Source organism: Dermochelys coriacea, chromosome 3 (genome assembly GCF_009764565.3).
Source record: "Dermochelys coriacea isolate rDerCor1 chromosome 3, rDerCor1.pri.v4, whole genome shotgun sequence".
In the NCBI taxonomy this organism is placed as follows: domain Eukaryota; kingdom Metazoa; phylum Chordata; order Testudines; family Dermochelyidae; genus Dermochelys; species Dermochelys coriacea.
Window position 1 is genome coordinate 128,019,793 of NC_050070.1, and position 21,691 is coordinate 128,041,483.

Sequence of the window (21,691 nt, forward strand, 5' to 3'; positions counted from 1 at the left end):
GTCGGGAGCCGCACCACGCTTGAGGTAAGCATCACTCGGAGCCTGCACCCCTGAGCCTCTCTTCACGCCCCAACCCCCTGCCCCAGCCCTGATCCCCCTCCCACTTGCCAAACCCCTCGATCCCAGCCCGGAGCATCCTCCTACAACCCAAACTCCTCTTCCCCAGCCCCACTCCAGAGCCCGCACTCCCTCCCGCCAACCCCAATTTTGTGAGCATTCATGGCCTGCCATACAATTTCTATTCCCCAATGTGGACCTTGGGCCAAAAAGTTTGCCCACCCCAGTATAGACTGTGTGTGTGTGTATATATATATATATATATATATATATAAGCACTATTAAAGAACTTATGTTTTTAGTGGATCAATATCAAAATGTACCCCTGATAATTACTTAATATATTATAGAAAAATAGAGCCAGAAGCAGGCACACTAACCAAACGCCTGTTAAGAGGCCACTAAAAAGAACTATTATTGGTAACAATTTTTTGCTTATATAGGGTCTGAATTAACTCCTATTGCAGTCAGTATGAAGTGTGGCAAGTCTTTGGACTCAGGGTTAAATACTGCAGTCCTTATTCAGCCCATTTAAAATGGGGATTAAATTCTGTATCCTCACCAAACTGACAGAATTTACCTTTTATAATTTGTGAGAGTTTTTCAAGTAAATCTGTTAATTCATTTGAGTTATAAACTTTTTTATATCGCTGTGACAAAGTGGGGTTATACTCATCTTGGTATGTTGCATGTGAGTCTTACTATCCTATACTAATACCGTCTGTACCTTAGTTTCCCTGTGTACTGCACCAATACATAGGTGGTGGGAATTGGGGGTGTGATTTTTGCTGAGGACCTCAGTGCAGATGAGACTGCCCAGCTGTTTGCACTTATGTAACCTGAGACCCAGGAGTGGGTATGCGACCAGGTGACACCTTTTGCCTGGGAAGCGAGACAAAGAGGAGGAGGAGGAGCATCAAGGAGGGTGTTGGAGGTCGGGTAGCTGGAAGTAGGCAGTCTGCATGGGGGGACTGGAAGAGGGGGAATCCAAGGTGTCTGGACTTGGCTGAAAGTCACTGATGTCTGTAATAGCAAGCTCTGTTCGATGATGTGTTCCTGTCGACCAAAAAAACACCTTCTGTTTTACCGGCTGGCTGAGAGTCACATCTGACTGCGGAGTTCGGGTGCAGGGCCCTCTGGCTTCCCCAGGAGCCCCTCCTGTGCGGACTTGCTGCAGGAATCACACGGTGTGAAAAGGGGATACTGAATGCTCCAAGGTCAGACCCAGGAACGTCGAAGCTGTGTAAACTTCTTGCCCTGGAGACAGTATGCTCAGAGAAAGGAGGCATGCTCCCCCAGAGTCCTGACTGGCTTCACATGGAATAGTTCCAGAGCATTGCCTGGTGACTCCATGACAATTGCCACCTCTGATTTTTTTTTGCCTGGGGGGATACGGGGCTCGGGGTCTGAACCTAATCTTTAGGGTCCGTGGAGTTTGAGAATTGAGAACAGACTCACTTGTAGATTATTCCAAAATCTAAGGCATGGATTATTTTTTTAAATTGATGTGTATGGTCTGTAAATACTTTGAGCCATAACTATTTCTATTTACACCTCATGCAATTTTTCAATTTATTTGTTGTTAAATGCATTTTACAACAACTATTGTTGCAAATAATTGATTTCACATTGATTAATTGTGACAGAGTGTGTGGTTTTTAATATATAATTGCAAGGTAAATCACCTAGGAAGAAACTGACAGAAATAGCACTGTTTTACAGCTATTTAATTCAAGGCTTCATTGGCTGAACTATAAACAAGGACTTAGGTACAGCCTGTCTCCTGCATCTTACTTGATAAAGGAAGGAGCAGCTGTCCTGCATGTGAGTGCTGATAGCTTACAACAAACAAGAAAATCAGCTGGGACAATGGAGATTGGACAGTGGACAAATGACAATGGCTGGATGGAGACAGGAAGTGCCTACTCAAGACTTTAGAGACTGTCCGGGGATCTTGAGAGTGGAGCTGGCCAGGAAGCAGAGTTGGGAAAACAGTGGGAGCCTTTTAAACAATCACATCTGCTTGGTTTGAAACTTTATACTTCCAAGAGAGAGCTTTAAATAGTATTTAAGCTTCCTCCACCAGGTGCTCAAATCTCTTCAGGCTTCCAGGCTACTGCAGCTTCACAACTAAAACTTTGAGAAGCAGGCAAAGGAAGTTGGAGCACTGGTTAAAGCTTTCTCTAATGGGTGTGCCAAGTCTGAAACAGAGAAGACCATCTCCTCAGTCCCACACACAGACTAGCCTCTCTCTCCAGCCCCTTCACAAATGCGTCTGCAGTCCCCACAGCTCCATATGCAAAAATTTTTAAACCCAAATAATTCCTATACAAAGAAGTTTGTTAAATTAGAGTTAAGGCTGACTGTGTGTTTCTCCTCACAACAATGCAAATACTGAAAAGCAAAGAAATCATAAGTTAAGGCAGAATTCACACAACTAATACCAGTCTCCAAGTGTTACTACTTCTGCTCTTCCTCACCAACACAAACACACTCAATTTCAGTTCAACAGTACTATCACCTTCAACTACAGTTGACCAGAGAACAATTCTGTTTTGTGGCAACTTGCTGAGGTGTTGAAATTATTTTTTGTTCTGCATTGGCATGAAAGCAAAACCTTTCAAACATCAAGGGAGAGTTCATGGGCAGGGCACTAGCCTGTGGTGGGGGAGACCCCAGCTTTAGTTTCTGCTCCCCCTGATTTACAGCAGAGTTTTTTTTTATCCCAGATCACTTTGAATCTGGCAGAGCAGGAACTTGAACCTGCGTCTCCTACACAACAGGCAAATGCCCTAACCACCTGACTCTAGAATACTGTATAAGACTAATTTTCCCCATCTCAAAAAACTTCCTACCTTTTCAATGAAGACTTCATCAAAACTGGAACATCTCAGTGAAAACAATATATTTTGATGAATTTTGTTAGTCTTGGTTTTCTCTGTTGCTGCATATTTCTTGTTTTGCTCTCTTGACACTTCCTATTTTGATCTCCTGATCCAATCCACTTCCCTCCTGCACAGGGACTCTGAGGTCACCAGAACTGTCCTCACCATTTCTTTTCTCATCAGAGGAAGCGCATCACGAAAATGAATGTGGTAAGTAGTGTATTAGTGAAGTGTATTAATATACCAATGAAACAATTGATTTGGAAGTGGCAGTTCTATGCAGTGCTGGACAAATTGTCATGACCTTGGGAGTGATTGGCTAATGAGTGTTATTTGTGATGATGTGATGTTTCATAGACTGTGTTGTCCCCTGGATATCCTGCTGAAGTTTTTGTACTGAGTTCTGTAAACTATTTAAGAAGATTATCGCCACCTCTTATAGTTCAGTTACAATTTTATTAAGCTCATTAGCCACCATATTTCCAGGAACTCAATGAACAATATTACAAGGACTACAGCACTAATTTGAATGCTAGAAAGAATGCTGATATTTCGTTGGCTCTCAGTAATATTGCTAAAGTGCAAGAAAAACAACAATACACTATGCTAGAAGAAAGACTTGTAAATATGGTAAAACAACATTCAAGGTTAGGGACCGTGTTATGTAAATGGTGGATATTTGTAACTTGAAGTCTTTAAACCGTTATTTGAGGACTTCAGTAACTCAGCCAGCAGTTAGGGGTCTATTACAGGAGGGGGTGGGTGGGGTTCTGTGGCCTGCAACGTGTAGGAGGTCAGACTAGATGATCACGAGGGTCCCTTCTGACCTTAAAGTCTATGAGTTATTTTTCAGTTGTTCTCCAGACTCCTTCAAACACATCTCTCATTTTAAGAAAATTCTTCTTTTGTTAAAATCATGTAGTTTCACAGTTGTGGGAAAGAACTAATGCTAGAAGAGACAATAAAAAACTGGATTGTCTGAGCTGTGCTCAGTGCAAGTATGCAGTGGGGGAGAGAAAATTTTCTTTAGAGAACATTGCGTGAATCACCAACTGAAGGAGAACATTTCTGAGGGAGCCTTTGTTGGAGTTTCGGCAGCATATCACTGGAATGCACAAGGATTTTGGTGGTCAGGACGATGAGGAAAAGGTGGATTTGAAAGAGAAGTGACCGGGAGTAGTATTTGTATGTTTAACTTTCAAAAACTGTTGGGGCCAATTATTTCCATGACTTTTATTGAGACACCGGGATGTATCTAAAAGCAGAATTTGATCTTTTGTCTCATACCATCAATCCTCCATTGTTTACGCAATAGAGAGAACTTGCAGAAATGAGCACTAATGTTTACGCTAAGTGGCTGTATTGTTTTTGCAGGTAGAACTCAACTACACAATATCCAGACTATACATTTGATTATGATGAAATTATACCACCATGTGACAAGGAGGAAATCAGAAATGTCACAAAAGTATTTTTGCCAATTGTATACTCAATTATATGTGTCTTGGGCTAGAACGCTAGCATACAGTAGACTGATCTCTTTGGTTGTATGGGTATCGTCAATTTTAATTTCCAGTTCCACTTTCATGTTCAATCAAAGCTACAGCCACTCCGTCAATGAAACAGAAGAGATTTGTGAACACAGATCCAATACAGAGAACAAAGGCACTGTGCTGAAATTATTGCTGCTGGGTATGCAACTTGTATTTTGATTTTTTATCCCTCTGCTGTTTATGGTATTTTGCTATGCATTCATTGTCAAAACCTTGGTGAAAGCTCAGAATTCCAAAAGAAGCAAAGCAATATGTCTGATTATATTAATTGTGATAGTTTTCCTGGTTTGTCAAGTACCATATAACATGGTTCTTCTTGTGACTGCCATAAATATGGGTAAATTAAATAAACAGTGTGATAGTGAAAAGCAAATAGCCTTTGCAAAGTACATTACAGAAACCCTGGCCTTCTTCCATTGTTGTTTGAACCCAGTGCTCTACGCATTTATTGGGGTGAAATTTAGGAGTTACTTTGTGAATATGATGAAGGATCTGTGGTGCCTGAGATACAGGAAATACAAGACCAAGAGTTCAAGGATAAGTTCTGATACCTATCACTCAAGGCAGACAAGTGAAATTATGAGTGACAATGTGTCATCCTTTACTATGTAATATAACATTATTACGAAGGAGATTTCATTATATTCATCCAACAATCCAAACCAATCTCATTATTCATGTCACAGCCAGTGATTTTGACTTTCCGATAACCTAAATAGTAGTTTCTATGATCTACAGCTCCCTTCATCAAAACAATTAACATAAACAGGAGAATTACACGAATATGGAAAACTCGTATTAATCACTGTCTAGCTAATGTTTATGCTGTTTTCAAATACAGGCACTTAAAATTCTCCAGAGAGCTAAATTTATCAAGCAACTTCCTTGATTCTAATGAAAAATTGCAAGTTTGTTTTGAACATTGCCTTGGTATTTTGGTTTTAAAACAGGGCTCAACTCAGCTATCTCATATCATAACAACAATTTTAAAAGAATCAGAGAGGCAAATTCACCACCAACCCCATTTATACTTGTATTATTATTAATTATTTATATTGTAGTAATGTCTTGAGGTCCTGACTAAGACTGGGACCCCTTTGTGCTAGCATTGTACATACACATAGTAAGAGACAGTCCCCGCACCAACGAGCTTGCATTCTGAATAGCCAAGACAGAGCATGGGAGGGGACATGCTCAAGGTCACATAACAAGTCGGTGGTAGAATGGTCTCCTGAGTCCCTGTGCAGTGCAGTGCCGTAACTACTGACTGCTGCCTCCCTATATAGTTGTGCCTTCTTATGTCAGCACTGAAGTGTCCAGAGCCAATACTAGCATGGCTACTGAAGGGAATAGTTTGGTTTTTTTAAAAACTACACACTGAAAGGTTTTGGAACATCTCCTCAGTTTTTATCATCTGTGGAACAGAAAATAAGGTTTATTTGAGAAGAGAGATTTTCCTGATTTGGCAGTGGAACTTTAGGTTTTAGACTCCTCCGAAACTGACCATTTTGTAAATTTGTCCTTGCGAAAGGCCAAAACACCACTCTGAATATTTTTCTGTTTGCTTTATTAAATGAAGTTTTAAATTCACATGAGTAATTTCCGTTTTTCATTGAAGATGGCCTAACAGGGCAGTATTTGACTCACTTGATACTCAGTATTTTATTTTATTTTATTTTATTGGACAAACGACCTGGAGAAAAATCCTGAAGTTGTTTCTCAGTACTTATTAGTCATTAAAATTCCTGTTAGGCTCAATTGTGCTACCTGCTAAACTGATGCAAATCTGGACTAACTCCAAAGACTTCAGAAATTACTCTGATATGACTGAGAGCAGAATTTGGTTCATTGACTGCAATGTAAAGTCTGCCAGAGTTAATACTGAGTAAGGACTTCAGTATTTGACCCGTTATGAATAAACCTTGAATACTTATACAATAAACTGTAAGAATTATTAGTCAGTGCTGGAGACATACAGTACAACCTAATCATGATCCAGCATAAAACTGGGATACATCTTTTATACAATTTAGCTATATCTCACATTTTATATTTACACAAGTTTTCAGCAATAAAGATTCAGGATGAAACTTAACTGATTTTGTAAGTTATGCACAACACTCAGGAAAATACATAAATAACACAGCTACTTAAAATGAAAAGGAGTACCCCTGGCACCTTAGAGACTAACAAATTTATTAGAGCATAAGCTTTCGTGAGCTACAGCTCACTTCATCGGATGCATTTGTTAGTCTCTAAGGTGCCACGGGTACTCCTTTTCTTTTTGCGAATACAGACTAACACGGCTGCTACTCTGAAACCTACTTAAAATGGTTGTTACAGTTTCTTTAATACTTCTGTTTAGTTATTTAAAAGTTCTGTTTGTTATGGGAGCTCATAAAATTGTAACAGAGGTCAGAAGAGAATTAGAGAAGAAGTCCCACACCTTCATAAATGGGATTGGTAGGAGAATATTCTAGACAGGAGCTTGGAATCTTGGAGGGAATGATTTTAGTTCTGAAGTGTAGCAAGCAAGCAATTTCAGTCTGAAATGGAGGGTGGGAGGCAAAATGTAGAAAGGAGCAAAAGCAGCTGCTTTGCTTCAATCTCTACAAGCACAGCTCCTTTGCAGAACAGCTGAAATGTGGGGAAGTGACTAGTGAGACCTGACAGGTGTCTGGGGAATAGTTTCTGCATGTGGACTGTTCCCTTCTCAGATCAGTATAAATTCTGGCTTTGGCAGAGTAACTACCCTTGCATGATTTTAACTGGCTGCAGAAGGGGGAAGCAGACTGGAGCCAGCAGAGTGCCTGCCAGTGGCAGCATGACAGGGCCAAGAGCTGTACTGCTGGTGCTGATGGAGTACTGAGGGAGAACACAGATGGGACATGCTACGTGGGGACTGTTCACATTGGAGCAATTTATCGACGTTTGTAAAGTAGTTTGAGATTTTCAGATATAAATGTTAAATCTATTTTTTTCTAAAGAACGGCCATATTGGGCCTTCTGACAGTGGCCAGTGCCAGATGCCTCAGAGGGAATGAACAGAACAGGTAATCAAGTGATCCATCCCCTGTCGCTCATTCCCAGCTTCTGGCAAACAGAGGGTAGGGACACCATTCCTGCCCATCCTGGCTAATAGCCCTTGATGGACCTATCCTCCATGAACTTACCTAGCTCTTTTTTTTAACCCTGTTATGTCTTGGCCTTCACAACATCCTCTGGCAAGGAGTTCCACAGGTTGACCGTGCATTGTGTGAAAAAATACTTCCTTTTATTTGTTTTAAACCTGCTGCCTATTAATTTCATTTGGTGACCCCTAGTTCTTGTGTTATGAGAAGTAGTAAACAACACTTCCTTATCTACTTTCTCTACACCAGTCATGATTCTATAGACATCAGTCTGATCTTTCTGACTATCTCTTCAAATTTGGAAATTAGATATGGCTTTTATTGTTAATTAACTATAAATTATACAAACATGATACAAAAATACATATATATTAATTACCTATATATAGCAAAGCATTCTTACTAGTAGACATTCCAGCAAATAAAACTTTGATAACTGATTGGCAGAAAAATAATACAGTTCTGTCTTCATTATCCTAACGTTAAATAGCTGAAACTGGATCATTTGATTACATTGAAAATTCCTTATTCATCTTAAAAACTCTATTATAGAGCCTATTCAATGTTTTCTCCTTCCCTTATCATTAGATACAAGACTTCGAAGTGTGTTTTGCTGTTTATAGTAGAAAATATCATTTAAAATGTGTATAATATTACTTCTATGATTTTTTCAAATGAACCTGAAACTGGAACAGATTTCCTAGATAGCGTTTGAAAAACCTATATAAATAAGATATACTTCTTATAGTTTATATTCTGTATATATTAAAAAAGATAAACTCTTTATCAATGTTCCCTCTAATTTTTTACATCTACCTGTGGAATGAATTTTGTTATGTGCACCAATATGGAGGTGATGTGTGGCGGGGGTGGAGCCGAGGGGTTTAGGTTACTGGAGGGGGCTCAGGGCCAGAGGATTGGGGTGCAGGGGGGATGAGGGCTCTGGCTGGGGGTGTGGGCTCTGCAGTGGGGTCAGGGATGAGTGGTTTGCGGTACAGGCTGCTCCAGGGCTGCAGTGGGAAGAGAGGACTCCCCCCAGCAGCCAGGGGACAGGGGAGAGGTGCCTCTTGCTGGCCGCGGCAGCTCCAGGGGAGAAGGAAAAGCGCTTTTCACCAGCCGCAGCAGCTCCGGGGCCGGGGGAGAGGTGCCTCTTGCCAGCAGTGGCAGCTTCAGGGCTGGGGCAGAGGCGCCTCTTGCTAGCCGTGGCAGCTCCAGGGCTGGGGCAGAGGTCCGTCTCCCTCCTGCGCGGCCCTTGATAGAGGGAACTTAGCTCCTTACTGAACACTATGTGCTTTTCTTCACACAAATCCCACGATGGTTTGTATATTATTAAATTGTGGTGCGTGATTGATGATTTTGAAATGGTAGAGGACCTGAGAAAGCACTCACAATCCTGCCACCACGTTTTGTCCCTGTGACCCATGTGTAGAGACCCTCCACATCTGGATCTGCTCCAGTCAGTATGGAGGTGAGGTGGGGTGGGAATGAGGGGTGGACAGACTTTGACACCGTCCCCTGGCCACAGAGAACAGGACTGGGGATCTGCAAGCAACAAGGCAGTAGGAGTGCAAAGACTGAGTGGATACACAGTATCCCTTCCCTAGCCTCTCCCTTCCTTTTAAAATAGTTCTGAAGGCAGTTGCTGGCAGGAGAAACTTTGCCGCCAGTGAGTCTGAGTGAATGGGGAGCGTCCTGGAGTAGGTGTGTAGACACAGAACCTCCATGCAGATGAAGCTGAGCTCCTCAGGATCACCAAAATCTGCACAGATCTCAAGGGATCCTGCAGGGTTTATGTGCTTATCCTGTGTGAATGTGTTTAAACTCTACCCCCTCAACAGAAACATTTGGAAGAAACTTTTTTGGGGTTTCCTGCCTGTGGGAATGATCTGGAGCCTAGTGATTAGCATATTAGAAGCTGAAGGCATCACTAAACAGAGTACACAAAATCTATAGAACTCAATATTCCTTGCCAGACAGCTAAATAAATGGATCGTAGTTTGTTTCAAAGAAGTCTTTACACAGTGGTTATGGGTAGGTAACAAAAATGCGTACTTAGGTGCTTGATAAGCAGCATACAAACTGCAAGCCACCCAGAAGTCACAGTGCCATTATCAGGTATGTATCTTCATCATTATAAAAACATAAGAATGCCAATACTGAGTCAGAGCAGTGGTCCCTCTAGCCCACTATCCTGTCTTTCAGAGGGAATGAACAGAACTGGGAAATTGTTGAGTGATCCATCGGTCCTCCAGTCCCTGCTTCTGGCAGTCAGAGGGTTTGGGACACCTGGAGCATGGGGTTGTGTCCCTGACCATCTTGGCTAATAGCCATTGATGGTCCCATCCTCCATGAACTTATCCAATTCTTTTTTTGAACCCAGTTATACTTTTGGCCTTCACAACATCCTCTGGCAATGAGTTCTAAAGATAGACTGTGTGTTGTGTGAAAAAATGTTGCCTTATGTTTATTTTAAACCTGCTGCCTAATAATTTCATGAGGTGACCCCCAATTCTTGTATTATATAAAGGGGTAAGTAACACTTCCCTACTCACTTTTTCCACACCATTCATGATTTTATAGACCTCTATCCTATCCCCTCTCAGTTATCTCTTTCCTAAGTCCCAGGCTTTTTAATCACTCCTTGTATGGAACACGAGTCCAACACCCCTAATCAAGATTTGTCGTTTTTCTCTGTACCTTTTCTAATTCTAACGCATCATTTCTAAGATGGGGAAACCAGAACAGCACTTAGTCTTCAAGGTGTGGCCATACCATGGATTTATATAGTGGCATTATGATATTTTTTGTCTCATTAGCTATCCCTTTCTTAATGGTTCCTAACATTCTGTTAGCTTTTTTGACTCCTGCTGCACATTGAGCAGATGTTTCCAGAAAATTATCCATGATGACTCCAAGGTCTCTTTCTTGAATGGTAACAGTGAATTTAGAACTCATCATTTTGTATGTATTGTTAGGATTATGTTTTCAAACGTGCATTACTTTTCACTTGTCAACAGTGAATTTCATCTGCCATTTTGTTGCTCAGTCACCCAGTTTTGTGAGATGCCTTTGTACGTCTTCAGTCAGCTTTGGACTTAACTATGTTGAGTAATTTAGTATCATCTGCAAACTTCATCACCTCACTGTTTACCCCTTTTCCAGATCATTTATGAATATGTTGAATAGCACGAGTCCTAGTACATATCCTGGGGGAACTCCACTACTGAGCACTTTCCATTTTGAAAACAGACCATTTATTCCTATATTTTGTTTCCTACCTTTTAACCAGATACTGATGCATGAGAGGTCCTTCCCTTCTAGATCATGATTAAGGTTACATTTTAGTCATGGGTATTTTTAGTAAAAGTCATGTTCAGGTCACAGGGATTAAACAAAAATGTACAGCCCTTGACTACCTGTCCATGACTTGTACTATACACCACTGACTAAATCTTGTGGGGGGAGAGGGCAGCAGCCGGGGGGCACCATGGGTGCTCAGAGGTGGCCTGGGACCCCGCTAGTACCAGGGGGTAGGGGGAGGCCGCCACTGATGCTGGGGGGCAAAGGGATTGGCAGGGCGGACAGGCTCCCTACCCGGCTCCTCATGGCTCCCCGGAAGTGGCACCATGTCCCTCCCTCAACTCCTAGCTCTGTGCGCTGGCTCCCACCCCAAGCACCGGCTCCGCAGCTCCCATTGGCCGGGAACCAGGGCCAATGGGAGCTGCGGGGCAGTTGCTGTGGGCAGAGGCAGGAGTCTGCTAGGAGCTGAGGGAGGGGGATGTCACCGCTTCCGGGGAGCCTCCCAAGGTAAGCACCACCCAGAGCCTGCCTCATCCCCATCTGTGCCCCAACCCCCAGCCCTGAGCCCCCTTCTACATGCACTCAAAATCCTGCTGCTGGGACGGGGGAGCCGAAGGGGCCAGTGGCCCAAGACTGCATCAGCAGCATCTGGTGTGGCTGGCCCAGGGGCTGCCCGAACTCCTCAGGTGGCTCTGTGACTTCCGTGACCTGCGTGACAAACTTGTAGCCTTACCCATGACTGCTTATTCTGCTTAAGAGCCTTTGGTGTTGGACCTTGTCAAAAGCCTTCTGAAAGACCAAGTACACTATAGCACAGGGGAGGGCAAACTATGGCCCACGAGCTGCATCTGGCGCATCAGGGCTTTGAATCCGGCCCGCGTGATTGCCAGCCCCGTGGCACAGTGGTCCTAAGGCAGGCTCCCTGCCTGCCCTGGCCTCACACCACTCCCAGAAGCGGCCGGCCCCACGTCCCTGTTTATGGGACTATTTGTGTGAGTAAGCTAAACAGGGGCTGGCTTGATCCAACACCTGTTGATAAGCAAACATGCAACTAAGGGAGGGGCATGCAAATTAAATTCTATATGCAGAGTTACCATTGATTGTTAAGATAAGTATTTTATGTTAGAAAGGCAAGCAGGATTTAGCTCTTCGTGAATTATCACAACAAAGGAGCTGAAGTTGAAAAAATAATTTGACTTCACTTCACTTTGAGGTGATAAGAGTGAACTTCAAAGCAAAAGATTGTCTCTCTTTCTGATTCTTTAGGATATGTAAAGACTACCTTAAAAGTTTTTTTTTTTTTTAATAATTTCCCTTTTCTGACTACTGTGGTGATCAGCTGACATCCTAAAACTGTCAACATGGGATTTGATCATTACTATCTTAGCATAAAAACTATAGATGACACTATCCTAAAAATAATTCTACCACACCACAGTCCTTCTGTCACTATTTCAGACAGCCTTCATTCCTAACACCATCTACCAACCCTAATATTTTCTAACAATAGAGAGGAAACAAAAGGATTCATCAGTAACATTAAGAATATCAGAGGATATTGCACTGTTCTAATTTGTTCTCCCATATACACTTCGCACCGTCCCTTGGTTTATAGTCATTTGTTGCTGTGTTTATATGGCACACTCCTTGCAGCAAAAACGTGTCATTTTTCTTTGTCTGTAAAATGCCATGGACCCCTTTTGGTAAAATTCTGCAATAACTTCTAGTTCTTGAAAAGACAAAAGTAACACAGATGTTTTAGAAACAATAGCCAGGAAAGGCCTGATTACAAATATGGGAACTCAAAAGGAGTTCCTCTTTGAGCTGTTCAGGAAATAATGAGGTACGGAAAACAAAAATATTCAATTACAGCTTTAATGCAAAAAAGCATTGTGGTAGGCTTGAAACAAGATGCTATATCATCATGTTTCAGTCTTGGCTGTCATATACAATTTTATTTATTTTATACAAAATCGACCCTTCTCTCTAGGTGAAGGGGGAGCAGCTGCCCTTAGTGGACAAGTTCAAGTATCTAGGGGTCTTGTTCACAAGTGATGGTAAGCAGGAGCGTGAGATTGACCTGCAGATTGGTGTGGCAGCGGCAGTGATGAGGGTGCTGTACCAATCTGTGGTGGTGAAGCGGGAGCCGAGTACTCGGATGAAGCTCTCAGTTTACTGGTCAATCTATGTCCCCATCCTCACTTATGGTCATGAATTTTGGATAATGACCGAAAGGATGAGATAGCAGGTAAAAGCCTTAGAAATGAGGTTTCTTCACAGGATGGCTGGGCTTACTCTCCGAGACAGGATGAGGGGCTCAGCTATTTGGGAGAGCCTCAGACTAGAGCTGCTACACCTCCGGATCAAGAGGAGCCAGCTGACGTGGTTTGGGCACCTGATAAGGATGCCCCCTGGAAAGCTTCCTTTGGAACTCTACCGGGCACGGCTCACTGGGAGGAGGCCCTAAGTCTGACCGAGGACACGCTGAAGGGGTTATATCTCCTGGCTAGCCTGGGAACGCTGGGGAATAACTCTTCCGCTTTCAGGAGGAGCTGGAACCTGTTGCAGAAGAAAGGGAAGTCTGGTTCTCCCCACTCTCCATGATGCCATCACGACCCTCACCAGGAAAATGGTATAAAGGAAAAAGAAAAGTAAATGCATAACTGGCTGAAAGACCATTCTCAAAAGTAGTTATTAATGGTTAACTGCCAAACTGGAAGGATGTATCTAGTGGGCTCCCACAAAGGTCTGTCCCTGGGTTTGGTGATATTGAATATTTTCAGTAAGGACTTGGAGAGTGGAGGGGATAGTATGCTTATAAAATCTGCAGATGACATCAAGCTGAGAGAGTTTGCAAGCACTTTGGAGGACAGGATTAGAATTCAAAATGATCTTGATGAATTGGAGAATTGGTCTGAAATCAGTAAGATGAAATTCAATAAAGACGTGCGAAGTACTACACTTAGGAAAGAAAAATCAAATGTACAAATACAAAATGGAGAGTAACTGACAAGGTAGTAGAACTGAAAAAAAGGATCTGGGGGTAAAAGCGGATCACAAATTGAATACGAGTCAACAGTGTGAAGCTGTTGTGAAAAAAGACATGTCATATGTAAGACATAGGAGACTGGTGAGGCATCAGGTGTTCTGTGTCTACTTTTGGGCACAACACTTCAAGACAGATGTAAACAAATTGGAGAGACTCAAGAAGAGAGCAACAAAAATAATAAGTTTAGAAAACATGATCTTTCTAACTATAAGTATAATTATATACTGCAACAAGTTACCTAGGAAGGATATGAAGCCCCCATCTTTGGAGGTTTTTAAGAATAGATTAGACAAACATCTGTCAGGTATGTTCTAGATCAGGGGTTCTCAAACTGGGGGTTGGGACCCCTCAGGGCGTCACAAGGTTATTACATGGGGGGCCGCGAGCTGTCAACCTCCACCTCACACACCGCTTTGCCTTCCACATTTATAATTGTGTTAAATATATAAAAAAGTGTTTTAACGTATAAGGGGGGTTGCACTTGGAGGCTTGGTATGTGAAAGGGATCACCAGTACAAAAGTCTGAGAACCCCCTGATCTAAATCTACTTAATCCTGCCTCAATGTAGGAGGATGGACTAGGCCTCAGGGGCCCTTCCAGCGCTACATTTTTGGATTCTGTGTTTTGCTTATGGCAATATTTTGCAAAACTAGGTTAAAAAACACTTTTTATAATTTTGAAGGAGAAGAAACAAAAAGGTAAGTTTAAGCATTGATTTTAATGGGGTTTCACATTATGGTAACGGTTTGCCCATGCAGAGCAGCTTTCAGGATCAGGACTTTAGACTGCAATACTACATTCTTTGCATCACTCTAGGTGTGAGCTCAATCACTCAGCAATACATGCAGCAGGAAGAACAGAGAAATATTAACATGGTGAAACAGGCCATGGCGTTGCTAAAATCGGACTGCTCAGATTTCTTTTTAAAATAGTCTTAACGTTGAATTGTGTCAAGGGAAAATAGTATGTAGCTTATTAGTGCCACCTATTGTATGTTTCTGGAAACAATATACCAATGAACAATACATGTATACTAGTGAACAGTATCTGCATCTTATGGTTAACCACTTTGTATTTTCTTAACTCATCTTTTAAAATTTCTAATTTATATATTTCATTTGGGGTTTCTTCATCTCCTGAACTTCCTAAAACTTTCGCCTCATTTCTATATTTTACTACAAATAGATACAAAGGTTTCTTTACAAACATACTGCAAAGAAGAATCACATACTGTAAAGCATTTGCATGTCTTAATATATAGCATTAGTAATGCTTTACATGTTCAAGGCACTGCACAACCATTAATTAATTAATTAATCTTCACAAAATCTCTTTGAGGTAAATAAATAGTCATCTATAAAATACTTATCTTAACAATATTCCAAACATAATTTCATCAAAACCACTTGCTCCCTCATTTTCTTTGGTCAAAAAGTATTTTTTCAACAGTATTAACAAATGTTAAAACATTGAGAGAATCCTCAGTCTCTTTTTTGTTTTAAATCAGTGGTAACTCTGCATATAGAATTTAATTTGCATGCTCCTCCCTTAGTTGCATGTTTGCTTATCAACAAGTGTTGGATCAGGCCAGCTCCTGTTTGACTTACACAAATAGTCCCATAAATTGAGTAATTAAGCAGAGCAGGATTTGGTCCCAAGAGCATTTTTAAAGCGATTCTCAATTTTTGCTGTAGGTAACATGCTGTTCATCTGCATCAAATCCCATGTTTACAGTTTTAGGGTGTCCTCTGATCACCCCAGTAGTCAGAAAAGGGAAATTATTACAAAAAATTTTTTTCCTAAAGATCTGCTGCTTTCGCTATGAAACATTCTACTGAATGCCATCCACAGCCTCAGAAACAACTCTGACATCATAATCAAAAAGGCTGACAAAGGAGGTGCTGTCGTCATCATGAATAGGTCGGAGTATGAACAAGAGGCTACTAGGCAGCTCTCCGACACCACTTTCTACAAGCCATTACCCTCTGATCCCACTGAGAGTTATCAAAAGAAACTACAGCATTTGCTCAAGAAACTCCCTGAAAAAGCACAAGAACAAATCCGCACAGACACACCCCTAGAACCCCAACCTGGGGTATTCTATCTGCTACCCAAGATCCATAAACCTGGAAATCCTGGACACCCCATCATCTCAAGCATTGGCACCCTGACAGCAGGATTGTCTGGCTGTATAGACTCCCTCCTCAGGCGCTACGTTACCAGCACTCCCAGCTATCTTCGAGACACCACTGACTTCCTGAGGAAACTACAGTCCATTGGTGATCTTCCTAAAAACACCATCCTAGCCACTATGGATGTAGAAGCCCTCTACAACAACATTCCACACAAAGATGGACTACAAGCCGTCAGGAACGGTATCCCCGATAATGTCACGGCTAACCTGGTGGCTGAACTTTGTGACTTTGTCCTCACCCATAACTATTTCACATTTGGGGACAATGTATACCTTCAAGTCAGCGGCACTGCGATGGGTACCCACATGACCCCACAGTATGCCAACATTTTTATGGCTGACTTAGAACAACGCTTCCTCAGCTCTCGTCTCCTAATGCCCCTACTCTACTTGCGCTACATTGATGACATCTTCATCATCTGGACCCATGGAAAAGAAGCCCTTGAGGAAATCCACCAGGATTTCACCAATTTCCATCCCACCATCAACCTCAGCCTGAACCAGTCCACACAAGAGATCCACTACCTGGACACTACGGTGCTAATAAGCGATGGTCACATAAACACCACCCTATATCGGAAACCTACTGACCGCTATTCCTACCTACATGCCTCCAGCTTTCACCCAGATCACACCACTCGATCCATTGTCTACAGTTAAGCTCTACGATATAACCGCATTTGCTCCAACCCCTCAGACAGAGACAAACACCTACAAGATCTCTATCATGCATTCCTACAACTACAATACCCACCTGCTGAAGTGAAGAAACAGATTGACAGAGCCAGAAGAGTACCCAGAAGTCACCTACTACAGGACAGGCCCAACAAAGAAAAATAACAGAACGCCATTAGCCATCACCTTCAGCCCCCAACTAAAACCTCGTTTTAGGGACGACGTTGAGCCCCTGACCCCAGGCAGCCGCCAATCCGGGCCGCGGCCTCACAAACGGGCCCCGCCCAGGAGACCCCGCCCCTGAGCAGCTCTAGAGACCCCCCGCGAGTCCCCCTTCGCCGGGCGCCGCTCCCCGCCCCAGGCTTAGCCCCGCCCATTCCCTTTAAACCTCCCGCGCCCGCCAGCCAATCGCGGCGCTGCCTGTTGGCAGCCGCACGTTCCGCCCGCCGGGCCCGCGGCAGGTCCTGGGCAGCTCCAGTCCCGGCCCGCCGCCTCTTTGGGCGGCCAGTCGGTCGCCACGGCCGCTTGCCGCCGTCGCCCCGAGCCTGCCCTGGCGTCAGCGCCTCTTCTCTTCCCCGCCGCGAATCTGCGCCGCCGCTCCCGCCGCTAATATAGTTTGGGCGGTTGTCAGGGAGAAACAAGATGGCGGCGGCGGAGGAGGACACGGAGCTGCGGGACCTGCTTGTGCAGACGCTGGAGAGCAGCGGGGTGCTCAATAAAATCAAGGTATTGGCGGGGGAGGGGTTTGTCCCCTGGGGCGCGAGACACGTGCGTGCGGCGGGGGCGGACCGAGCGCGAGGTGGCGCCAGCTGCACTAACGGTACTAACCGCCACTCCGCCCCGCGCCATGAGGGGGAGGCGGGGTCCGGGACTCGGTTCGCTTCCTCTTGTGCCGCCCCCAACCCACGCTGGGAGCTGCTCGGCCCAGCGCCGCCCCCGGGAGTCCGGGCCGCGATCGTGGCACCTGTCTGGCCTCCGGGGCCCGTGGGTTACGCAGGAGCCGTGGCGAGCCTCTGCCCTGCGCGAAGGCCCCTGTGGGATGTTCCGCGCCCGGGAAGCGCCGCAGGCCCCGCCTCCGACCCACCCGGGGGGCAAAGTGCTTGTGACACGTCCCTGGTGGCGCGGGGGATTGGCCGGCCCGGTCAAAGATCGCTCTGCCGCTGCGCGCCCTGCGTTGGGGGCGAGTTTGCTCCCCAGGCTAGTGTGACAGCTCCGGGCCCCGTGGCGCTTCTGGCAAAGGCAGAGCAAAGGAGCAGCTGGAGCGGATCTGCTCTTTCAGCTCATCAGAGGGGTAGCCGTGTTAGTCTGGATCTGTAAAAGCGGCCAAGAGTCCTGCGGCACCTTATAGACTAACAGACGTATTGGAGCATGAGCTTTCGTGCATGCATCCGACGAAGTGGGTATTCACCCACGAAAGCTTATGCTCCAATACGTCTGTTTGTCTTTAAGGTGCCACAGGACTCTTTGCCCCTATTTCAGTTTAATTTCTTATGTAAAATTGCCCCCCCCCCCCCGTGTGCGTGTGTGTGTAATAATATACAACTATCCTTACCTAAATCCTCCCATTCTAATGTCCTGCACGTTATAATTGGGCTTGGAAGGCTTTGATTTTTATCAATAAACGTTAGTAAACATTGATTTCACCAATAGAAACAAACAGCAAAGAAATATTTTCATCAATACTTGAAATTAACAATTAGGCAAAGTAAGAAATGCTGCTTGAGAACTTCTTAAAGTTGAATTTTAGGATGTTTACTTTATATGTTTTGACACGTGACATTGACCGTTTGTGTTTTAATGGTAATAAAGCTTTGTTTTTATACCTTGATGTTTACTGTCATTCTCTGATCACCCATAATTTCCTGCAACTGTGGAAAATTAAATGGATAAAACATTGGAAAATAAAGTTTTTAAAAATGCACATTGGATTTATGGGTCAAAATCATTTGAAAAAAATTGAATTCTGCCACTTTTAGCCCCCCAACCTGAAGCAAATATTTACTAGCAACTACACACCACACAACAAAAACACTAACCCAGGAATCAATCCCTGCAATGGACCCTGTTGCCAACTTTGTCCGCATATCTATTTAAGGGACACCATCATAGGACCTAACCACATCAGCTACACCATTGGGAGCTCATTCACCTGCACATCTACCAATGTGATATATGCCATCGTGTGCCAGCAATGCCCGTCTGCCATCTACATTGGCCAAACTGGACAGTCTTTACACAAAAGAATAAGTGGACACAAATCAGACACCAACAGTTCTCACATTCAGAAATCGGTAGAATTCTTCAATCTCCCTGGACACTCAATAACAGTCTTAAAAGTGGCAATTCTTCAACAAAAAAACTTCAAAAATAGACACTTATCAAATTAGGCCTAAATAAAGACTGGGAGTGGATGAGCCACTAAAAAAACTATTTTTCCCCTGCTGATACTCACACATTCTTGTCAACTATTTGAAATGAAAAGGAGTACTTGTGGCACCTTAGAGACTAACCAATTTATTTGAGCATAAGCTTTCGTGACCTATAGCTCAAGAAAGCTTATGCTCAAATAAATTGGTTAGTCTCTAAGGTGCCACAAATACTCCTTTTCCTTTTGCGAATACAGACTAATACGGCTGCTACTCTGAAACCTATTTGAAATGAGCCACCTTGATTACATTGACCTCATTAGCACTACAAAAGTGATGTCCTCTCCCCCCCCCATTCACCCCTTCTTGTTAATTTTTGAGAATAACCCACTTCCACCTTAATTGAATTGGCTCATTAGGACTGACCCTTCACCCCCCCCCCCCTCGGTAAGGCAACTCCTATCTTTTCATGTGCTGTGAATTTATACCTGCCTCTGTATTTTCCACTCCATGCATCTGATGAAGTGGGTTTTAGCCTATGAAAGCTTATGCCTATATACATTTGTTGGCCTCTAAGGTGCCACAAGAACTCCTCATTGTTTTTGCTGATCCAGGCCATCACGGCTACCACTCTGATGTGGTTAAATTAAGCTGGCCTTGGTTGAGATAAAAGTAGCAAGAGACTCCTGGAAGTATACATTACTTCCTGCTCCTCACTGATTATGTGTGCCCTACAGAGACTTGTAAATGGCTCCTGTAGCTTCTGCTGATTAGCTTTTTTTTTTTTTTTTTGCCAGTGGCTCCTACTGATGACATGCTTCCCTGAAATTCAGTTTTCATATCTTAAACACAATATTCTAAATGGCTATGTAGTAGCAGCTGTATGAATGGGGGTAAGCACAGCCTTTTGATAGGTAGTAGCAATTTATGAGAGTTGCGCTACTTCTATTGATCCAATCTATTTTGATAGGCATTTGCTCTTCAAGTTGGTTTATATCATGCATAAGGAGTTTTTCTTATAGTACATTTAAATATAAGGATGCTCAACGTATTGCTTGCTTGAATATTGTGTACCTGTTAGTACTTAAGTTAGGGAAAACAGGCTATGCTCTGATATTGCATATTTATGTAGGATTTATACCCCAAAATTAAACAGTCTACTTTCCAAGGATGGGTGAGGGTAAAAGCTAGAAAGTAAGGCATAGAAGGATGTGTGTTCAGTATCATGTGGAGATCAGTAAGACATAAATGAGAGCGAACTTTAAGAAGGGTGTGTATACGAGTCTGATGCAGATGAAGTCAAGAGAATGTGAACTTGTCATAAGACACAAATGTGGAAGGACTCTAGTTAACATAGAATATTATCAATAGAAGACGTATTGTAAAGGAGACCAGCGATGAAACAGGGGAAAATATGCAAAACCTATTTGGTTAGTTTTAGGCCTTCTACAGAGACTTGTGAAGGAACCAAAGTGAGACCTTTGTCCTGCAGTAGTTTGTATGAGGTTGTTGTAGTAATAATAATAATAATAATAATAATTAATAATGGTAGTTTGCTTGATTTTGTTTTTTCTGTGTATTAATATCTTGTGCACGTTGGCATTTTGTGTAAATTAACTTGACAATGCAAAATGTCTATTACCCTTTAAAACCGCTAATGTTTAGAGTAATGCTGGGCAGTTATTTTAGAAGTGTTATATTTTATTTACTAGTTTTTGAGCACAAGAGAATAAGTATTTGCCAGTGTACAAATTAAGATTTTACTCAAACATGTATACTTGATATATTGTCCTCTTGCAATTGATACACATTTCTTCTTTTGCTTTTAAACTGAAATATATAATAGCGTTCATAATCTATGAGCATGAGACTAGTTAACATTCAGAAACTACCCAGGTGTGTGTTTTCCTTCCTGTTACTTCATGTATTCTTGTGACATGTTTCTACAAAAGCCTGTTCTTCACATTGTTTCCACTAAGAATGACAATTTGGTGAGTGCTATACAAACACAAAAGAAGACCTGGGCCCTGTTCTGAAGAGCTTGTGCTTTTTCTTTTCTTCTTATTTCAGGGAGACAGTCTTCATATGAAAAAGGAAGGCCTCTACTCAGGGCTGTCCTTAAGCATGCGCAGAATACGCGGCTGCGTAGGGCACCATGAAATTTGGGGCACCAGATTTCCCCAAATTTCATGGTGCCCTACGCAGCTGCGTGCTTCATAGGTGGCGGCGCCACCAGCGGCCAGCCCCATTTCCCCAGCTGGCCCCCGCTGTGTGTTCCGGGACAACTCCCTCCACCTCTGCTCCACCTCCTCCTGCCCCCACCCCGCCCCTTCTCCCAAGCCCCCTCCCCCAGCGACGGATGCAGCCCAGGGGATTAGCGGGGGGGCCTGGCGGTGGCAGCAGGGGTCAGGCCTACTCCTGCACTCACGGGCAGTGGTAGGAAGTGGAGCGCCCCAGCCTGCTGCACTCTGCTGCCTCCCT

The 21,691-nt window shown here is 43.3% G+C and overlaps 1 protein-coding gene and 1 pseudogene across 4 annotated transcripts in view; both read left to right on the forward strand.

Annotated features, from left to right (window-relative positions):
• Positions 1-3,143: 3,143 nt before the first annotated feature.
• Positions 3,144-6,204, forward strand: LOC119852982 (annotated as a pseudogene).
• A 10,854-nt stretch (positions 6,205-17,058) lies between these two features.
• Positions 17,059-21,691, forward strand: part of CEP43 (centrosomal protein 43) — a 55,324-nt gene continuing 50,691 nt past the window's right edge. For 2 of the 4 annotated variants that reach the window (XR_005291807.2, XM_038394383.2), the window contains exon 1: positions 17,260-17,570. Coding sequence is in view for 3 of the 4 variants with exons in the window: in XM_038394383.2 (XP_038250311.1) it covers positions 17,487-17,570 (84 nt within the window). In the remaining variant the exon portion in view is untranslated. Of the gene's footprint in view, positions 17,571-20,007; positions 20,104-21,691 lie in introns of all 4 variants that reach the window. The other 2 variants (XM_043511286.1, XM_038394384.2) reach the window with 2 other exon arrangements.